Genomic DNA, 13891 nt, shown 5'->3' on the forward strand with positions numbered 1-13891 from the left:
GGTAATATTTGTATTTTGTAATAAAACAAACACTTAGGTTTAATAAGACAAAAAAAAATAAGTGACATACAAATAATGAGCTTTAATTTATTAGTTTACCAAAAGCAATTATGTCAATTAGTCTTACACAGGACATCGTACATAAAGATACAAAAATCAACGTAATATCGTAACGAAAAAAAAAAACATTTTCACTTGAGTTTGCGGTCTAGGTACCCTAAAAACAGTCTATTCTCATTACATCCAATAATCTTTATACTGTAATACTTTTAACGTTTTACAAAAGTATTTTTAGACGCTACATACTCGCGATATGCTTCGTGAAACCCGAGCTAGGTATCTGTAAAAACACTAGCGTCTTTTGAGCGTCAGAGTGAAGTTAACTACATGGCTACTGCTGTAAGACAAGTGATAAGCCGCTCGGGGAATTTTCTTGGGGACGGCACAATACTATGCTCGATGCCAATCTTAAGCAAGTGTGTGTCACGTCACTTTATACAGAGTGTATCGTTGACCTTGGGACCACCCCCACCAGCCAACATGGCGGCAGCTGACACCACCGACGCTCAGGCGAACTTAATGTGGGGTGACCCTAATGAGACCATTTTTCGTAGGCATTACTAGTCTCTTAAAAAAAGGAAGCATTTAGTGTCTAAAGATACTAAAGTAAAATCGCTAAATTATTATTACAGTGTTAATGACTCACGAGAGTTAAAATTTGAATATCTTTATAGCTTACTCCTACGATATACATAGTTATATACATAATATATGTACTTACTAATAAGTAGTAAACACACGAAATTTGCGTTGAGCTTCCAACACGATTAGATGTAAATACAGACATAATGAAACTGTTCACTAAAGTGTACCTTTCCACACTACATTTTTCATTTAATAATAATTTCCTGCTGTTACAAAATTTTACAATTTTGATTAGTTATTCGTATTTGTTAATCTAACCTATTATTTAAAAACTCTTTATTACTTATTGACAAATTTTGCACTAAAAGTTACGGAAGTGCATCCAAAATTATGTAAGTAGGTACTTACACTTTTTATGTTACTCTTTAAAGCTGTGGACTGGATGCAAGCGGCGCGTGGAGCGGCAACCGGCAAATTGCAATGTTTGGGTTGGATTTGTTGCTTAACGCACATTGAGCCCGTTACACCGAGTCCACAGCACTGATGATAATAATATATTTTGCAACAAAAACAAAAATTCTGTGCAAAACTATTCTTTCCCAGTAAGCGATCTTGTCTTGTCCTTTACATCTTTCAATATAAGCTTATAAGCTACGTTTCAAAATTAGTCTACGTATTTAGTTTGATTAAATTTACGTGTGCCTTATTTTATTAGTCTTTGAAACTAAGTTCTGCTGAATTGATTTCAACTAAAATCACTTGGCAAACGTTGATTTGAAATTTGGAGATATAACTTCGCGCGGTGTTTTCATACACATTTGATATTGGATGCGGTTTATACTTATCTATGTTAACGGTGTTAGTGTTATAATAATATCATAAACACTGCCTGAAAATACTTATGAAAAATAATGACAGTACGTGGTAAGAATTTTGAAATTCTTAGGGAAGCTAGTGTTGGACGTGTAATGTTGTCGAATGTACATTCGCCACCAGAAATATCGGAGCGGCAAAGATGCTCATAGATTTAATTTGACCAAATACGGCTCTACCGTCAACATTGTGGTTTGATTATCATTTGATTGACTGGAACTACTTCTGAGTCGGATCTTGACGCTTAGCGCGCTGAGTGTCGCTTGTGTCCAGGCCACGGCTTTAGAATGTGTGGTCAAATTTAAGTCTTATGAGTACGTCAGCCATAACAGTATATTAGATGGCGACTGTCACTTTTGATTTAAAAATATTATAAATATTTATGACCTTGTTGAAGAGTGAATGTTTTGTAAAATATTCGTTGTTAGGATATTTTAGAACTGTATGAAAACATTGCGCATTTTAATTGTTACTTGAAGCAATCTTAGCTTGTTTTGATAATCTTGAAATTTGTATGAGAATTTGGTTATTGTCGAAACGACATATTGTAGTTAGGGTTGAACGTATGTTTCTAACTTCTGATATTATTAAATGTTAAATAATTAATGTCCTCTAGTAGTGTATACTATAAATGTTTTTGTTCAATTCTGTATTGTTTTTCACCTTTCTCGTCAGAAGTAACGGGGTTTGATATGGAGGGTTTTGATGAGAATAAAAATACAAGGTTTGTGAATTTTTTTTCTTTCGAATTGACATTTAAATAAGCGTATTGTGTGTACATATTTCTCATAATATTTTAACAGTGTTACCACATATAAACAATATATAAGTACTGTACATTTTTATTCAGTAGGAGAAAATTTAATCAACAGTCAACTGGTAATTTACTCAGATGAACAAAAAAATCGTGTAACCTATTATTATTTTTTAAATTAAATGATCTCATTGAAATCCTCCATACACACCATCTAGTGAAAATGGCATTTGCAAACGAACACCATAATAATGATACAAATATAGTAATAGATAGTACGAAAGTGAATTCCTTAATTTTTATTTAATATTAAGGTACTGTAATTAAAAATACAATAATGTCTTGCCTCCGATCGGTCCTTAGGGTGAGTATTCAAAAAAAAATAAGCTAGGGAGCGGCGTAAGAAAATTAAACCAATAGGAGCGCGGCTAACATGTGTGCACCAATGGGGTTGCTTCTTCGCGCCATTGTACTACCTCGCTCACCTCGCGCTCTAAGAATACTCACCCTCAGCTTACACTAAAGGGCGTCGGGGCATACGTGTATGCACTATTCTATAAAATCGTAATTTAGTATATGTCTAAGTCATAATAGCTCAATAATTTAATGAACTCTATGAAATTGTATAATAAAATATAATTAAGCTATTGTAAGCTTTAGTTAATTGCAAAGTTAACGTAAGGAACGCGAAATAATATACATAACTTAGCGTAATTGTATTGTAAGTCCCATTTTGTAATGTTAAATGAAATCAAGCACTACCACCTATTACTATGAATACACTCATGACTTCTTGCTAATATTGAAATGTATTATAAATATGAACTATAAATATTAAATGTTATGCGTTAATAATAAAATATGTGTTTTAATTTAAAACCCAGTTAATAGCGTGTCTACCGCTTCATACCTAAATTTTAGCAGTTAGATAAATTATTTATCTTCAAAAGTTTCAATCAATCCATTTTAGATTTAAACAGGTTATTAATTTAGGGATAGTCTACTAGCGACAGAGGACACTTGTACGTATCTCAGTTCACAATAAGAATTCAGTTTGAGTTACTATTGAACGCGGCCCACGGACTTGCGGGGTTGACATTAGCAGGTGGTGTACTATAATATCCTTGAGCCTATTCGCAACAAAGGACACTCTCGTACAGAACTGTCGCAGTCCTCGTTAGTTTAACCTAAGTTGCTATTGAACGCGGCCCACGGACTTGCGGGGTTGACATTAGCAGGTGGTGTACTATAATATCCTTGAGCCTATTCGCAACAAAGGACACTCTCGTACAGAACTGTCGCAGTACTCGTTAGTTTAACCTAAGTTACTATTGAACGCGGCCCACGGACTTGCCGGGTTGATACTCGGCGGTGGTGTAGTATAATATCCTTGGGCTAAGTCGACTAGTGAGAGAGGACACTTGTACATGTCGCAGTTCTCCAGGAGAACGCCGAGGCGGTGCGCTGAGTCGTAGATGGCGTGCTCCATCGGCTCTTCTGGCAGGACTTTTGACATTGGTAATCTGCAGAAAAAAATGGTTATGTTAGGAGTTATGGACAAATGTGATAAAATTATCACAAATTGACTAAGTCCTACGCTAAGTTCAAGAAGACGTTCATATTTTATAGGTGTTTGAGACAAAGAAATACATTAACTTTGGTTTCTAGGCCAAACTGGTCACTTTTCGCCATTCTCAAAATTTTTCATCAGCTAGTTAAACAAGCAGACCACGTAAGTATACCGTGCTAAGTCAAATGACAACAAGACATCAAATTTGACCTTGATTGCATCTCTAAAATCAAAAGTTTGCCAGTATTTACGCTTGAACTGTACCACAGTATAATAAAGAGTACTATCGTACAGTATGGCCACTCCCGCTCCCTGCTGGAAGTGCCGCCCACCCCCTCTCGGTTACCTCACAGTTACCACCTGTCAAAAATGCAAACAGTCGACCTGTCATATCTCACTCACACAAGCATAGTACGCGTTCACCTACACGAGCTTAGACTGTGTGCTAGGAACGCGCCTCTTTCATATAAGTATTTGTTCGCCAGTGTCCGAGGTGTGCCTGTACATACGTGAACAGAGTCCTGAACATTTCCTCCACCATATTCTGTCCATGCGGCACGATACGCTGCGTGGTCTCACACAGGGTCTTCAAGATACACTGCCGCCCGCTGTACCCCATACTGAAACAGATCATTCAATATTTAATATCCAGTATATTCAATATTTAATATTTTATAATATTTTAATCTTCTCGAGGCTGAGGCGTAGGGTTAGAGCCGGCGTAGCTTTATTTGACGTTCATATGCGCATTGTCATATGCCTACTTGAAAAATAAATATTTCTTTCTTTCTTTCTTTCTTTCTTTCTTTCCAGAAATATTTCACTTAATGAATTAGGTCTGTCGCCATTTCATTTTTAATAAGGGTTCCTTTTGGACCTTTTTGGTACGGAACCCTAAAAATACTGCTGGGCAAAAGCCTCCTCAAGTGCCGGAGAGTGCAGCGTTTTTTATCCACATGCCGGCAGAATGCGGCTTTGGAACTATCTAGAATTTGACTAAACCTAGTCTCTTCATTAAACGTAGGTTAAGACGATGATAAAATTATACGATGCCAGTAACAGGCCAATCTGTAGTTACTTCACTGGCAGTCCCTCTAGTTTTGTCTAAATCATAAGTCAGTTTCCTGACGATGTATAAGCTACTCTTAAATAAACTAATAGATACTCTATGAACATGATGCATTCTTGTTTTACATTAGAGACAGGGCTCTCAAAATATACTACTTATCAATCAAGGATAATAGCTTTGAATTCTCTCATGGACGCTATTTTATCAATTAACCCATTTTGTTTTTGCCCAAAACATGCAAGTTGTGGAATGAGCTACCTTCTGAGGTGTTCCCCTTGCGCTATGACATGGGGTTCTTCAAGGAGCAGGTATTTAGGGTTCTCAAAGGTCGGCAACGCATAAATGACTCTCCTGATGTTGCTTATGTCCCTTCAGGTGGCTCGTCTGCTCGTTTGCTGCCTATTTCATAAAAAAAAACAATGGCCAATTATAACGATAGTTGACATACTTATTAAGAATAGCTTCCAGCTTCTCATACAGATCTCTCCTGCTCCGCCGCTGCGCGAGCGGCTTGCCCAGCCTGTACTTCCTGTGGTACGCGGCCAGCGTTTCCGTGGCGTTGGGCAGCTCGTACGCGATGCCCCAGTTCAGCCCGAAGTTGAACGTCCCTGGCACCGTGGACGGGGCCGGCTGCCCGATCATACCCACGGTCATGCAACCGGCGCACTGGGGGATGAAACAAATATTATGGAACATAACCGGCATTATTATAAAAGATATTAATAGAAAGATGGTAAAAGGATAACAAAAAATAAAACCGCCTTCAAAAAAAAAGCGTGTTACAAAACACGGAGAAACTAAAAAGCCAAAAATAATAAACCTTCGAATTCAGATTTCTTATCGGATTGCAATAATCTAAACATCCAAATTATAAACAAATCAATTATTTTTGTAGTCGGTACCAGACCTGTTCGTCGCCTTGCTATTTCCTGTTTGCCCTACCCAACCATTACGCAGGCTGGTCCCGACTCCAAAAATAATTGATTTGTTTATAATTTGGATGTTTAGATTATTGCAATCCGATAAGAAATCTGAATTCGAAGGTTTATTATTTTTGGCTTTTTAGTTTCTCCGTGTTTTGTAACACGCTTTTTTTTTGAAGGCGGTTTTATTTTTTGTTAAAAAGTTAATTTATTTGTTGATTTTTAGTGGTTCCTAGTGATATTATATGTATCAGTCCGAATATATGTACAGTAGTGAAAGAATTGTCCTTTAACTCCTAACCATTGAGGAGTTGACCTTCCATCATCAGCTCAGCCACATAAAATTATTACCATCAGGCGCAAATACTGGTGCACCTTTGAAAAATACACAAAAAACATTACATGTGCCTATAACATTTGAAGAGTTCCCTCGATTTCTCCAAGATCCCATCATCAGACCACGACTTGGTGCCAATGGGACCATCTCGGGGCTATACCCGTTCGATCAAAAAAAAAATTTTGAAAATCGGTCTACGATTCTCGGAGATATCGAGTAACATACATACAAAAAAAAAATAAAAAAAAAAAATAAAAAAATTCAGTCGAATTGAGAACCTCCTCCTTTTTTGAAGTCGGTTAAAAAGCAGTAGACTAATTTAAAGGTGTTTAGATGACAACAAGTCTATAGGTGCCACCTACTAGGCTAGGAAAGCTATAAATAGAAATGAATGGAAACAGGCCACGTCTTTGCCTTTGGCTAGTCTGTGGTCAAGAGTAAGCCCATTCATAATAATAAAAAAAAAACAGCTGAACAAGGCCTATGTGTCACAAGACACGCTAACCACTAATTCGGTGGGTTAGTCTTTAATTAAATTTTAATGTTATAACCTTTTAGTTTTCGCAATAAAGCTATTGAGCATTCCCGTTAAGTTTGTACATTTGGATCACGTCTCCGATTTGGATAAAAATTGGTAGGCTGATAGAGTCCATGATGCTGAGCAAGATCCACTAGGTTTCTCAAAATGTCCTGTGTAGTTTGTATGAAACCTTCCTTTTTTGTTATCAGATATCTATACATTTTCGGTAACAAAAAAGGAAAGTTTCATACAATCAACCTAGGACATTTTGGGAAACCTAGTGGATCTTGTTCAGCATCATGGACTCTATCAGCCTACCAATTTTTATCCAAATCGGAGACGTGATCCAAATGTACAAACTAAACGGGAATTGCATTATTATGAAAATGATTTGGAATAATTAATACCTTGTGTAGTTAAGTACTTTAGTGAGATAGACATGATATTTCCAATATTATTTTCAACTAAATATTTTCTATTTTGTGCAAGGGTTACTTTAATGGACGTAGACTCAATAAAATCTAATAAACAACAAGGTGTTCCAAAAAAGGGAAGCATCAGTTCAAAGATATATTTGAAATTGTGTTCTAGCAAAGAGTTTAAAAAGATTGGACAAAATGTAAGGCTCGTAAAGGGCTTTTCGGATATAAATCATATTTCTAAAATGGATTAATATCTCTATTTGTCAACTTGGTCAGGACCAAAATTACGAAAAATTTAATTTGTAAACATATTTTCTATTGATTTCTAATCAAACAATAGCACAAAACGCCCACTATTCTTTCTACACCTTGTATAATCCAATTTTTCACAAATTTCGCTGACAACCCACCCTGTCAAGCTAGTTCCACTGTTCACTTACCGAGAAGCTGGAGCCTTCAGGGAACGTAACGTACCGCCGTTTTCGCGACAGCACTCTCGACTCGCTGACTCCGGCCGAGGCCAATTCCATTACACCACACACGAACAAAACCAGACCGAGACTTAAATTCATGTTCCCAATTTGAAATCACTTTTTTTAAATTTCTGAATTATTTTCAACCAGTTACAGAGTAACTAATAATACCTGCCAGTGACCATGAACTGACATTCGAATGTTCGAAATTTGAAACCACTTTTTTAAAATGTTGTGGAATTATTTGCGGCCAGTTATAAAGTTTATTTTTAATCCCATTCCTGTCAGTGACAACTACATATTCGAATTTCAAAAATGTAAAAGAATATTTTCGGCCAGTCTTGAAGTTTATTTTTCAACTAACACTGCCAGTGAGCATGAGAGACTGTCAGCTAGCTTTCAGAGCATGTCGTGTGTAACGGAAAGTTATTATCACAATAAATTCTTGTTAACAGTGGCCCGCTATAAGGAATTTGGAATAGGTCTTGAGGTCAGACGTCTTGCAAATTGATCTAGATTAGATAAGGGAAACCTTCAGTATTTATAATTTTTTATTTGTTTATAAATTTCGACGTGTCGCTTCAACTCAAAAAAGCAAATACATTTGCGTAACTAAGTACATTCGATGCCATTTACGCACTCATATAATACAATTTTTTGTTCGATATTTAAAATTCTTCAAATACACATTTTCCCTGCTATTTTGGTAACTTAATTGCAAGCTCTGATCATTAGGAATTTTATTTATTTTACACCTCCATACTATTTTAAGTGTATTAAATGAAATGAAATATTATTATGTTCTGAAGTACCTCTTAAATACACATTTTAACGCAACAATATACCTAGGTACTGCAGAGTAAAAAAGTCCTTCACTTTGTCATTTAATATCAACTGAAAGAACCCATAAACAAAAACAACTCGATAAAATACTTCCGTTTGACGATCCTTCAATTTTCCCATTTTAGGGTTCCGTACTGTAGCAATAGGAAAAAACGGAGGTTTGTTGTCCGTCCTGCCATCCGTCCGTACGTCCGTCTGACCATCTATCTGTCTGTCATCGCCCTTTATTTTGGGAACGCAAATAGGTAGGTATTGAGTTGAAACTGAAACTTCAAAGAACTAAAATCCAGAGAACCTGCGAAAAGATCAAACTCAATAACCTAACCACAAAATTAAAATTTTGAAAAAACCCCCGACCGCGACATAGTGGACCGATTTTCATGAAACATGGCTAAGAACACTCCCGACTAACTCAGCTTTCAAACAAAAAAAACTAAATCGAAATCGGTTCACCCGTTCGGGAGCTACGGTGCCACAGACAGACACACACACAGACAAACAGACAGACAGACAGACAGACAGACACGTCAAACTTATAACACCCCGTCGTTTTTGCGTCGGGGGTTAAAAAGTTAACGCAAAGAAACGATAGGGGCTGCCACAAGAAAACTCATATTTTCTACAGCCCATCAAAGGAATCAAAATTAATAAGGTACTCTAAGTTAACTTAAAAATTTGAAATTTGGTATGTATAATAAGATATTTCTTACGCTATACACAATCAGGAAAAATCAATTTCGAGTTTGAAAACAAAATAAATAAAATTGTACGGAACCCTTTGTGAAAACGTCAGTCGCGCTCTTGGTCGGTTTCGCACAAGTTCAGCATTTCCGGATAAAAGTAATGATTCCCTTCCAAAGGTAGTAACTGACTTGGTAGGAAAAGGCGTACACCTATAAAAGGGACAAATGGGCCTCCCATCGTCCCCATTCTCCTAATGCGTCGGCAGGTCCGTCAGAGGAACCAATTTGTTTTGCAGTTATGATGCCCATTTGTCACACTTTTACCGAACGATGTCTTAACCCACATTTATCCGATGGGTTTGAAGAAGTTCTTTTGTAACTTGAGCTGTTAAACTGATGATGAAAATTTCAGTATAGTACAAAGTTATGAAATAACTTTCCATTGAAATACTCAGTACTGTTGGGTATTTGTTTCAAAAATAATTATTACTACAAAAAATCCTGAAAATCTTACTTGACAAAAAAGAGTAGAAATCCTAACTCCTGAATCCTGAATCAATCCGAAATCCTGATCCACTTCTAATCCCAGAACAAGCTGGCTTTCGGCCGGGGAAGTCCTGTACCAGTCAAACGCTGAAACTCACGCAGCACATAGAGGATGGCTACGAGATGGGTTTGGTAACTGGCGTAGTCTTTGTTGATCTAACGGCTGCCTATGATACAGTGAACATACAACGATTGCTTTCTAAGGTTGGCAGTATGACTAAGGACGTGGGCTTCATTAATATCCTCCGTGAATTGCTCCATAATCGTCGATTCCAGGTTCACCTCCAACTGGAAAAAAGTCGCTGGCGTATCCAAAAAAACGGCCTCCCTCAGGGAAGCGTTCTGGCTCCGATCCTGTTACACACTAACGATACTGATATACACTAACGATCAGCCAGTAACGCCCGGAACACGGCGGTTTGCGTACGCGGATGACCTGGCAATAGCAATTAAATACAGAGCGACAACTTCGAAGATATTGAGAGAGAACTATCAACAGCCTTGGAGGGCCAATCCAGATACTACAATGCCAACTTCCTTAAACAGAACCCTACAAAGACACAGTCGTGCGCATTCCACCTGCGAAATAGGGACGCAAATAGACCGCTCAACATAATCTGGGACGGAACTGACATTGAATATTGCCAGAACCCGAGGTACCTGGGAATTACACTGGATAGAACTCTTTCTTTCAAAAGCCACTGTATAAATACACGCCAAAAGGTCACAACCAGAAACAACCTCCTGAGGAAACTCACTACAACGCACTGGGGCGCCTCTGCTCACACACTCCGCACCACCGGTCTGGCACTCTGCTATTCGGCGGGTGAATATGCAAGCCCGGTGTGGCACCGCTCCCCCCATGCAGGACAAGTTTCTTCAGCTCTCAATGACACCTGCCGCATAATAACCGGTTGTCTGAAACCCACCCCTCTCAACAAGCTCTACCCTCTGGCGGGTATAGCGCCCCCGGAGACACGCAGGGAGGTGGCCTGCGCTGTGGAAAAACTCAAACAAGAGCAAGACCCAAGACACCCTCTCCACGGACACGAACTACCGCCGCCGCGTCTAAAGAGCCGAAGAAGCTTTATGAGGTTCACCACTGCTATCAGTGCCCCACCACCCGAAAATCGGCTAGCACACTGGCAAAGTACTCGCGCTCCTCCTGAAGACTACGTTCGTCCCGCCGAAATGCTCCCAGCCGGGCATAAACAACCATGGCCGACCTGGAAAGCCTTAAACAGACTGCGTTCCCAAGTTGGCCGGAGCAAGGAGAACTTGGTAAAGTGGGGCAGCCTAAGCTGCTCAGACATCTTATGCACATGTGGGACGGCTCCCCAAACCATGACACACATGCTGTGCTGCCCAGCAAACCCACACACATGCTCAGTGGAAGATCTACGGGACGCGACAGACAGGGCAATAAGCGTCGCGACCTTCTGGTCCCGCTTAATATAAAAAGAAAAGAAACCACCGACACGAGAAGAAGAAGAAGAAGTAGAAATGGTACTAAGTATTTTTTTTATCATAGCAACACTTATAGAATTATTTTCATTGAAAACTGCCAAAACCTGTCAAAATAGTTGCCACGTGTAAAGCGTCTTGTAGGACTTCCGGTTCGAGCGCCATCTTAGCGGTCTCGTGTCGTGAATAATTTATTTTTCTTTTGCTCATTAATTTTGTTTAAAGTGTAATATCGATAGTTTATTACGCAGTAAACTAATGTTGTAGTGATAAGCTGATGAAAAATAATCTCGAAACGCGTTTAGCCACTTTTTTGTCGTCAACGGCCGTTAGTCCACGTGCTCTTGTAAAATCTAGCTATCAATTTACGAGTGCTAACTCACCGTACACTGTCGTAGTTACCGTACAGTCAGCCAAAAAAGTTGTTTACCACTTTTCTACCTTATGTGTTTGAAATAGAGTCGAAAAGTGGTAAACCACTTTCTTGGCTGACTATACCAAACTCACTAATTAATATTAGCTTATATCACCTTGACACTGGCGAAATAGTCCCAATATTGGACTGAAGCCATTTAATTTAATAAAAAGCGTCTTGTATAAACGGTGGCGCTTCTTGCAAAAGCCATTATCATTTTCTTGCAAAAGTCGCAAGTACTCGTACTAATTAATATTATATAAATTACGTTTTTATAGTGTTTTTTTATACTACGTCGGTGGCAAACAAGCATACGGTCCGCCTTCAAACTTGTACTTGTACTTCAGTACTTTTCAAACTGGATACGACTGATACGCATCGTTCAACACAGTTTTGCTAAATGTTCGGTTATAAATCTGTACGAGTACCTATCAGAACCAGTCATTCTATACAGTGATTTTAAATTATCATTGAAAATAATTTTGAAATATCGGTAAATATCATAATATATTGTATCTACACAGAAAGGATGAGGAAATGTAAGTAATTTCTCACAGAATACCTAATCGAAACGTCGGGAAATTCATTATACGCATTAAATTCCGTTTTCATTCAAAAGTTACAATGATAAAAATTGCTGTAAGTATAAAATTGTTTAGACATAATTAGAATAGTAAAAGCTTCATAAATTCCAAAGGACTTCGTCCGACAGACGTTGCGGGTGGGAAATGCTCGACTGCCTTTTTAAAAAATATTGGACCAGGCGAGCACGGGCGCAAGGAGATTACTCTGTAAGGAGGGTGCTAGTTGGTAGGAGCTAGGCCTTCTTATCCATTGACATTTTAATGTTTTCCAAGTGTTGTGGACGAGGCTTTAGTGGTACTAAATAGTTGTTCAACAGCTTGTTACAATGATGTTTATAATGATAGATTCATTGGAAGATTGAAAAGTGGAATCTTACTTCTCATCAGCTTTTCAATTTCCAAACAATCTAAAAAGCCTTTTTACTAGGTGGTAATAGTGGAAAACGATAGAATGACTATAAACACTGCAAAAATTTGTTAAGAAACCCTTAAGGTTTATATATTAAATGTATACGATGCGAGAACTCGCATCCGAGTTTAATTGCATTGCGGTACTAGCGTTAGATTAGTGTGCAGAATATTATTCATATGTAACTCAAATATTAGGTAACTGACACTTTCAAGTAAGGTTTGCGGTAGCTCTACGTTCGATATAGGTACGAGTTCGCTTGCGGTCTAATAATGTTTCATATGAATCTAAGCGCTATTAGTGTCTGTATTGGCATTTTCCTCAGCTGCCTCCGCTAAGAGCCTCGCATTAAAGTCACTTTACCCACGGCGTGTGATGCCGGATTTTAAAATTGGAACTGTAAGACACTTCGCAGAAAACTGCCGAATATGACGTTAAGTATCTTATGGGCATTTTCTTCGATTTTTATTAAATATTGAAGTTGTGTTTGGTAAAAGGTTGTGGCCTTTACCATTTCTAGCTAAATGCTAAACCTGAGAGCTTCAAACTAAGTAATAGTTGTTTGGTAGATGTTTTTGAGACCCTCAGTCTTTTGGATGTATGTGCATAAACCCTGTGTGGCCGAGGACTCAAGTCAAGTCAAAATATTCAGTATTCCAATAGGCTTTATAATAAGCGGCACGGCATAGAACTGAATTTCGGACACTTGACAGTCGAAATCCATCTTTCCGGTTGAAACTGATCTGAGGATTATGGCCGATCCAGTGATTAGTTGATGCCTGTAAACGTTGTTGTGAGATGGAACCTTTTACTCTTCAATGTGATAAGTATGTATATTGTATAACCCAATGTAGAAAATCTAATCAAACTATTTCTGTATGCCTCAGCGTGCACCAATGTATTGGTGTCACTTCATGAATTTTATCAAATAATTACCTAGAACACGAATGTTTTCTGTGTAAAATACGTATAGTTAAAAAGTAAGTAATTATTGATATACTTACGCTGTTATTGCTAACTGTACCATAATGTTAACAGGTAATTAATAAGTATTATTTATTACAACATGTTGCCACATAGTTTTAAGCCCTTACGTGACAAATCAGCCCGTTGATATTTATTTTTAGCTCAATCAAATGAAAATAAATACGCTTAACTTGCAAGATACAGGTAGGTACAAACCTGTTATTATTATTAGGGCTCACTTATACGATACGAGAACACGCATACCTACTAGTTCGAAATTGCTGTACTTGATTGATTCGCGCGCGATCTAAATGGGCCCTTACATTGCAAAATACCTTCATTATTTAAATGAAAAACGTGTCAAAATCGCAGGTTATTTCCGTGGCACTCCATCA

General features: G+C 38.0%; 1 protein-coding gene across 1 annotated transcript; it reads right to left on the bottom strand.

Annotated features, from left to right (window-relative positions):
* Nucleotides 1-339: 339 nt before the first annotated feature.
* On the bottom strand, nt 340-7937 carry LOC125234082. The gene is made up of 4 exons (XM_048140265.1): nt 7554-7937; nt 5360-5577; nt 4352-4462; nt 340-3795 (listed from the first exon to the last, which is right to left on the bottom strand). Exons 1-4 carry the CDS (start codon nt 7683-7685, stop codon nt 3588-3590), a joined length of 669 nt encoding a protein of 222 aa, XP_047996222.1. The 5' UTR covers nt 7686-7937; the 3' UTR covers nt 340-3587.
* Nucleotides 7938-13891: the final 5954 nt, after the last annotated feature.

The sequence above is a fragment of the Leguminivora glycinivorella genome, chromosome 15 (assembly GCF_023078275.1).
Source record: "Leguminivora glycinivorella isolate SPB_JAAS2020 chromosome 15, LegGlyc_1.1, whole genome shotgun sequence".
Lineage (NCBI taxonomy): Eukaryota > Metazoa > Arthropoda > Insecta > Lepidoptera > Tortricidae > Leguminivora > Leguminivora glycinivorella.

Bases quoted from the DNA above. Each gene is read 5' to 3' on its own strand.
- LOC125234082 (XM_048140265.1), bottom strand. From the start codon at position 7,685: ATGAATTTAAGTCTCGGTCTGGTTTTGTTCGTGTGTGGTGTAATGGAA. The intron at 4,463-5,359 runs GTATGTCAACTA...GATCTGTTTCAG, and splicing joins CTGGAAGCTATTCTTAATAA to TATGGGGTACAGCGGGCGGC. The intron at 3,796-4,351 runs GTATGTACAGGC...TTTTTTCTGCAG, and splicing joins ATGTTCAGGACTCTGTTCAC to ATTACCAATGTCAAAAGTCC.